Source organism: Sinocyclocheilus rhinocerous, unplaced genomic scaffold (genome assembly GCF_001515625.1).
Source record: "Sinocyclocheilus rhinocerous isolate Xijiao unplaced genomic scaffold, SAMN03320098_v1.1 scaffold633, whole genome shotgun sequence".
Lineage (NCBI taxonomy): Eukaryota > Metazoa > Chordata > Actinopteri > Cypriniformes > Cyprinidae > Sinocyclocheilus > Sinocyclocheilus rhinocerous.
Window position 1 is genome coordinate 893,007 of NW_015654568.1, and position 8,945 is coordinate 901,951.

The window sequence follows — 8,945 nt, forward strand, 5'->3', positions numbered from 1 at the left end:
GTTCTTTGATAATGTAAATGTTCTTTAGCTGCTGTTTGAATAACTGAGGAACTGTAAGCATTTTAATTAGTAACTAAAAATGTTTTTATTTAATTATTATCATGTTAAATACAAATTCAGTCATATTAAAAATATTTTTGACATTCATATGCTACTTGACTAAAAAGATATATGTAGTTAATATATTACACTAAAGGTGCGTTCACGCCATATTGGAATTCCCGTAATTACCAGTGGCGGCTCGTGGGTTTTAAAATAGAGGAGGCACACTAATTGTATTTGTCTGGGGATCCCTGCCGATTATTATTATTATTATTTGCTTAACCACTTTAAAATGGCTTTTTGGTTGCTTTTAGTCAGAAAACGTAAAGAAAACGACACACATACAGCAAGATAACCCCTCCCCTTCTCTATCATTTAGCGGATTCGGCACATTCACGATAGAAAAGCGGCACTTTCCAACTTCAGTAACGTTATGGTATTACAGATGTGAAATTACAAACAAAAAATACACATTCTGAGACATGAATTGAAATGAATTGTGAATTTTATTAACATTAAATCCTCCTCCTCCCATTTTCACCTCAAAACTTTGGGGAAGCTGTGCCTCCCCTGCCTCCCCCGACGTGCCGCCACTGGTAATTACGAGATTCCAACTTGTAAAAAGCGTTCACGTTCACGTCCTCGTAGAACTCGTAATTACAACTTGTGAACTGGGAGTTTGCGGAGAGCTACGACTTGTACCACGTGCCCGCTGTACCACCTGACCACCGCAGTCTCTGTTTAGGCGTTGATAGTGTTGCCATAGAAAAGCATAATTCCGAGTCCGAGGACGTGAACAGCTCCGAGTAGAACATCACGTGCTGTCATCTCGAAATTACGGTAATTACGATATGGCGTGAACGCAGCATAACATTAGGCCTTACCCTGGAGTTGGTTCACTCTCCGGCTATAAAACGAAGGAAGTAATTAATTCAATAAATTAATTAAATTAAAATGCAAAATAATATCGGTGATCTCACAGGCTTGAGATAGGATGGTATGACATATGGAGCATATCTCCCAAAACTATTGTAAAGATAATTTCTAAAAGCTGGCTTGTCTGAAAGGTTATGAAGATACTTGGGCAGTTTGCAGTTTAGCACATTGAAAATAGTTATATATGCCATAGTTGGTAAAGGTTTGCTCAACAGCTCTGCATGTTCTGCCATGATGTTCCAAGTTGCTAGGCAGTTGCAAGGGTGTTCTGAGAGGCAGATAAACAGACAGACAAGATTTCTCTTTGGAAGTGTGAATGTTAAGAGCGCCAGATGGTTCAGACACTGAGCTGACGGACTGGTTTAAATCTGTTGAGTTTGATGGTAAAGGGTGTTTGACGGGAAGCAGGCGGTAAGTGTGACAGATCAAATCCTGTGTGACATCTGCCATATCTGTAGCTTTGTGTTCTCTCTCTCTTTCACTTCTTCCACCTTTCATTCTTTCACTCGTCCTACTAACAATGTTCAAAAATGCACCAAAATCCATTCCTAAATTCTTCACCAATCCGAAGACTTTTCCACTTTTTTATAACACTGATAAAAACTATATTTTTTATTAAGTTTTTAAATGCATGATAACAACAGTTTCTAAAATGGTTTCATGTGACCTTTATGACTTTTTAACAAGATTTTCAAATGATGATGATCATGATTAAAGGGTTAGTTCACCCAAAAATGAAAATTAGGCTGCGTTTTACTCCTAGGTGTATATGACTTTCTTCTTTCAGACGAATCCAGTCGGAGTTATATTAAAAATTGTCTTTGATCTTTCAAGCTGTTTAATGCCACTCAGCGGGTGTTGCATTGCTTCAGTCCAAAAGAACTTAAATAAAAATCGCCCATCCATAAAAAAAAGTGTCTCACACGGCTCCGGGGGATGAACAAAGGCCTCCTGTAGCGAATCGATGCATTTTTGTAAGAAAAATATCCATATTCAAAAAGTAATAATCACTTTAATCTAGCTTGAGCCAACAGTTGTACACAGAAGCAGTTCCGGGAGCATGACGTATGAGGTCAGCATTGCGCATGTGCCGGTGCGTCTCGTGAAAACCAACGTTTGTTTACAGGATCAAAAGAAGCAAAGTTTCCTTACTTTAGCAAAGGAAAACCAGTCTCCTCTTGGCTTATATCAAAATCCTCTAAGTTCTTTTGGACTGAAGCAATGCAACACCCGCTGAGTGGCATTAAACAGCTTGAAAGATCAAAGACAATTTTTAATATAACTCCGACTGGATTCGTCTGAAAGAAGAAAGTCATATACACCTAGGATGCCTCGGGGGTGAGTAAAACACAGCCTAATTTTCATTTTTGGGTGAACTAACCCTTTAAGCTGAACAGTCATTCTGGTAATAGACATTATGACAATAGTCATGGGTCCACTTATCACATCTTCTCACTTCAGCAGGAAGTTGTGTAAGCGTTTAGGTAACTTTGGCTTCACCTGTGTATCAGTTGGTGTCCTGAATTAAAATAGCTTAGAGAAAGACAAAGGAAGGGTTGGAGCAGGTTGTCACGGCAGCACTCCAACACCTTGACCTATTGAATTCAGACAGACCTATTTATAAAACAAGCCTTGCGCTTTCTTTGTCTGCAACACTATGTCGAGTACAAAGGACAACGTTAGAGTCAGACAGTGACGGTGACATTTCAAGAAGGTTTAATGGTTAGAATTTAGTTATTGGATAAAATGGTAAGTCGTTGGACGCTCGCCCGGCAGAGATCTGGGCGACTATCCAGACAGTCAGATAAGCATTTAATCTTCAGTCACTTCCATTCACATTTACTGTACTCGGTTGATATTAGCAGAATATGTAGCAGAACTGATTTAGCAGAAAGCCACTTAAAGTTCATATGCACTTCTTAAAGAAGTAGTTCACCCACAATATGTTGAACGGAGATGTTTTGCGGATTTTCTGGCAGCTCTATTCCTCACAATGAAAGTGAATGGGGATGCGGGCTATTGAGTTTGAAGAAGAAAAAAAATTGAAAATGACATTTTGACAAAAATGACAAAAAGGAGGTATTTATATATTTAATAATTATGTATATTAAATGTATTGAATAAAGTACAAGCTAGCATTATTTAAATAAACAAACAAACAAATACATGTCTGTGATGTAAATTATAATAATAACAAAAGTAAATGATCATAAATTATAAATAAATTTGTTATTAATACCAACAAATTATTATTATTATTATTATTATTATTATATTACAAAAACAAGAATGTTTGCAGAAACTATATAATTTTGATGACATAATACTGATAATACTGATATAATAAATAAATTAATAATACAATATTTTTACAGCTATTACGGCTAAAACAAAGATCTGATTGCTAAAACTATTTTAAATGACTGTGATGATACAATAATAATAATAATAATAATAATAATAAATACATTATTATTAACTATTAATATTAGTAGTAATAATCAGCATCATAATTTTCATATATTTTTACATTATTTCCTATTTTTTATTATTATTTTATAAATACTAAAACAAGCATCTGATGTTTGAAGCTATTTTAAAATAATTTTGGTGATGATGATGAGTCTGATGATGATAATAATAATACAATTAATTCATACATTGACTATTATTATTATTAGTAGTAATCATCATCAATATATTTTTAAATTATTTACTATTTTTAATTATTATTATTAATAATAAAACAATGATCTAATTGCTGGAGCTATTTTAAAGTAATTTTGATAATAATAATAATAATAATAATAAAATTAATTAATATTTATATTATGAACTAATTGTGTGTGTATGTATATATATATATATATATATATATATATATAGGACTCCTAGGACAGAACCAGAAACCAGTAGCCTTGTTGTGAGAGTAGATTATGGGGTATAAAGCAGGGTTGAGGGGGGAGTGCGAGATCTCCTCTTTTCAGAGCCTAATTCAGATCTAATCTCAGAGTCTAGTCCAGATGAACTAATCTAGGGCCGTATAGTGTAAAGTTGGAGCAGTGGGCCTGACATCGGCTTAATCAGGCTACTTCCATTGATTAGAGGAAAACCCAACACTGATCCTAAATCCCACCGCAGCACCCCAGTCAGGCCTGCAGTTTAAGGCCAACTCTAATGTGGGAGGCTCAGTACTTCTATTAATAAACACAAATCATATACTGGATACAGCGGGTGTCCAATAGTCTTCTATTTTACATGTTTCTAATTTAATTTAATTAATTAATTTTTTTTAAATCGAGTAATTTATTATTAACTATTAATATTAGTAGTAATAATCAGCATCATAATTTTCATATATTTTTACATTATTTCCTATTTTTTATTATTATTTTATAAATACTAAAACAAGCATCTGATGTTTGAAGCTATTTTAAAATAATTTTGGTGATGATGATGAGTCTGATGATGATAATAATAATACAATTAATTCATACATTGACTATTATTATTATTAGTAGTAATCATCATCATGAAAAGTGCATTAAAAACTCTTCGCTCTATGATAAAAAAAATAAATAAAAAAAAAATAAGAATGAAAAACGGGAAAGAATGGAAAGATCTAGTAAATTTTAAGGGAAATTTTTTGACAAGCAAAAAAACAAAAAAAAGTTATGGCAAGTGTCCATTCTTGTACAGCAATAATCTCTTAATTTTCCTTGAGGAATCCTTCACTATACTCAGGAATAACCTTCCAGTCAACAACACGAATTAGTGAGTGAAAGAGAGGACAACCAGCAGCGGCTGCTTTAAATCCCATTCCCATCTGCTCCGGGCCAACACACGCCTGCTCTCCTCCAAATCCCAGTCCGTTCATGAGCAACACTACTCCTCAATGAATGACCAGCTTCATATATAATAATATTTTTAGTAAAAATTATTCTGTGATAAATATATGAAATAGATGGTCAAATTTCACCCTAAAATCAACATGAAATAAAACATAATATTCTAAAAATGAAGAAAATCTTTACAATTAAGCACATTTTCGGCCAAATATGCTTATATATATATATATGCTACATGTATTTATATAAAATGTAAGAGTAAAAAAAAAAAGAAAAACTTTTTTTTTTTTTTGCAGAGGGGCTTTAGTCCTCTGAAAGACCCACAAATTGCAGTTAGAAAAACATTTCCATTTACCACTAAATACTTAATTATTCACTGTCATGCATCCAATTAATACACGTCTAGATGTATAATTATTTTCCTTGGAAGAAAAATGCAGACGAAAAACCAATCAGCACTGGCCATCAAACCTTTTTTCCAACAAAATGCTTAAAGTATCCCAGCGGGGGCTGATAATGCCTGTACAGTCAAAGCAAACTTTAATTTTCTTAAAAAAGTCTTTCATTTCTTTTCATCCCTCTCCATTTTTAAAGTTTTCCATTAATGAAAAGCATTTTAAATATATGCCAGGTACTGGTTAAATAAAGTTTATGATGTTTATTATTATTTTAGTAGGCAGTGAAGGATCCAGCTGAGCTCTGGCCAACTCATACAAACACAAGTGAAAGAGGGCCGATGCTTTGTTTCAGTTTCGTCACAAATGCTCGTGTTTTTGCGTGCCTCTGGAAAAAGGGCTGCTTTTATGTTCTTTTTTTTCTTTAATGGAGCAAATAAGTGCATTATGGGGATTCCAGTACTGCTCGAACTCTCAGGAACACAATGCTTGTTTGTAGTGATGGCACTATTGCTTCCAGCTGTGGCTGTCAGTGATATAATTACATGAATAATATTCAGTCACTCACTCCCAATAAGATCATTAAAAAATGTGCTGTTAAAACCGTAATCAGTACATATATTTTGGTTTATATATAAAATCATTACATTTTTAATAATTTACTACTGTGTGAATAAAATGTAATCATGTAATCCATAAAAAAGTAACTGTAAAGTAACTGTAATCTGATTATGAACATTGTAAAAAAATTATAATTACAAGTACTTCACTTTTGGAATCTGATTATATAATCTAGATCACATCTAATCATTTACTACCCAGAAGCTTGTTTCCACCACAGGAAAAAAAAAAAAAAGGTAATTTCGACTTTGTATCTCACAATTTGGATTTTTTTCCCCCCACAATTGAGAGATAAAAAAAAAATCTGAATTTTGAAATAATACTGCAAGACACATTAAATTTCCAATTCTGAGAAGAAAATTATGACTTCTGCAATTGTGTGAAAAAAGGCAGACTTGTGAGATATAAACAAATTCCGACTAATTCCTAATTCTATAAAAAGCCTGAAATGTGAGATAAAAACTTGAAAACACACCCTAAGTCTGAATTGTTGGATAAAAACTCGCAATTGTGAGATAAAAAGCTTGAATTGTGAGATAAAAACTTGCGATCGTGAGAAAAAAACAGTCAAATTTGTGAGATATAACCTCAGAATCGTAAGATATATAAATTCCCAATTCTATGAAAAGTCCAAATTGTGCGATAAAAACTTGAAAACACAACGCACGTCTGAATTGTGAGATAAAAAATTGTAATTGTGAGATAAAAAGCTTGAATTGTGAGATAAAAACTTGCGATCGTGAGAAAAAAACAGTCAAATTTGTGAGATATAACCTCAGAATCGTAAGATATATAAATTCCCAATTCTATGAAAAGTCCAAATTGTGCGATAAAAACTTGAAAACACAACGCACGTCTGAATTGTGAGATAAAAAATTGTAATTGTGAGATAAAAAGCTTGAATTGTGAGATAAAAACTTGCGATCGTGAGAAAAAAACAGTCAAATTTGTGAGATATAACCTCAGAATCGTAAGATATATAAATTCCCAATTCTATGAAAAGTCCAAATTGTGCGATAAAAACTTGAAAACACAACGCACGTCTGAATTGTGAGATAAAAAATTGTAATTGTGAGATAAAAAGCTTGAATTGTGAGAAAAAAGTATGAATTGCGAGATAAAAAGTCTGATTTGTGAGATATAAACTCAGAAAAGTGAGATATACAAATTCCCAATTCTATAAAAAGTCTGAATTGAGATAAAAACTTAAACACAACGCAAGTCTGAACTATGAGATAAAAACTTGCAATTGCGAGATAAAAAGCTTGGATTGTGAGATAAAAACTCGCAATTGTGAGAAAAAAAGTCTAATGTGTGAGATATGAACTTGCAATTGTGGGGGAAAAGGCAGATTTGTATATCCAAATAATCCAACTGAATATATATATATATATATATATAAAAATTCTAAGTCAATTAAAAATATTAAGCTCCTTTTTTATTCAAATAACCTACATGGAAATTAATAAAACGGATGAAATTTGAGTCACATTTAAAAAGCCATTTTAATACAAATAAATACAAAGTTAAATTATAAATATATCCTTTATCTGTTAATCAGTAGAAAAACCAAATAAAATAAAACAGGACAAGCAAATAAACAAAACAAAAGGCTCTAATTATTAGTTTAGTGGACAGGACATGTTCCGGCTGTTTTTATTTGGCGCTCTGCTCAGCCCCGCCCCCCTGTCTCCGGTAAAGCCGCAGCACCAGCTCCCGTAGCTCCTCCCTCTTCCTGCGCACCTGATTCCTCGGAAACCAATGCTCCAATCGCAGCGGGGGATCAAAGTGCACCACTGGATTCTGAGCGGAAAAACCACAAAGAAGAGTCGAGCGGAAGTTTGACGAATCAAAGACAAATCTACAACTACGTAAAACTGTACCAACACAACATTACACAGATGCAACATATACAGTACACATACTGATGGCATACTATTTCATTGTTGACTTCATTTGTGTCTCTGTATTTTTTTCTGCTATTGCTTGTAATTTGGAAAAGATTCTTAGCACTTAGTCCTGCATGTCTGCATGAGACCCAGACTGCAATAAATAGTATCAGCCAAAAAAAGGCAAATTTTTCCAATTTAATTTTGTATATTTATTTTAAAAATAACATTGCACGTTTTAGCACAGCCTGAAAAACTTTCTTGACTGTTGTCATGTCAAGCTTACTGATCTCGTGTGACTTGATTTTTTTTCCAGTTATTAATTTTCTTTATTATTTAAAAAAAAAGTGTATTTATTGTTGCGAATGTCCTAGTTGGGGTACAGGATGTGCACATTTCAGATAAATGTTCGTTATACACTTTGGATGCATTTGTGATTTCACATTGCCCTACCCCGCTCATACAGTATTCAATTTATTTGTGCAGGTCTTAAAAAGCCTTAAATTATATTTTGAAAATCCTGCAGATACCCTGTAAATTATTATAATTTTTTTTATTTTATAATTGATATACTGTATGTTGGCTATTTATATTAGGCAGTGTTATATGCAATCCAGACAGGTGGTTTTTAATAGCAAAATAACATCTGATTTAAAGTGGAGAACTCAAGTATGTATGTAAACATGTAATTAACCATACATGTTGTAAAGTGCTGTAAAAGCTGTAAAATGCACCTTGAAAGTGCTTGAATTTTACTTTGGAAAAGGTATAAGAACCCTGTAGGTATATAATATCATAATATCGATAAATCGATCAATATACTCCTGAATCGAATCGTATCGTAATCATATCGTAACATTTTTTGAGGTATCGGCAAATATCGCATCGCTGGGTGTGAGAATCAATCATATCGTGACGAACCATCTGATTTACACTAGGGTTGTGACGGTGAGGACATTTTCAACACCGGTTAATCGACGTGTGACAACACCGATAATACCGGTATCACCGCGGGGGTGGGGGCGTTCCCTCTTTTCCTCGCTTTCCTTCGCTTTTAATTAGCTTAAAAGCACCGTGCGCATTTTACTTTCACTTTCGAATTAGCGGCAATTCGGCGTCAATTGCTTGAATGCAACAACAAAATACAACGTCAAACTCACTTTTGCCTATATATAAAACATATAACTTTTATTAACAAAACGAATAAAAATACA

General features: G+C 33.3%; 1 protein-coding gene across 4 annotated transcripts in view; it reads right to left on the reverse strand.

Moving 5' to 3' along the window:
* Positions 1–7,261: 7,261 nt before the first annotated feature.
* LOC107717676 (sentrin-specific protease 7-like) overlaps positions 7,262–8,945 on the reverse strand; it is a 38,939-nt gene continuing 37,255 nt past the window's right edge. For all 4 annotated transcript variants that reach the window (XM_016524515.1, XM_016524514.1, XM_016524513.1 and 1 more), the window contains one exon: positions 7,262–7,645. In XM_016524515.1, coding sequence (XP_016380001.1) covers positions 7,499–7,645 — 147 coding nt within the window. In that variant the 3' untranslated portion in view covers positions 7,262–7,498. The remainder of the gene's footprint in view (positions 7,646–8,945) is intronic.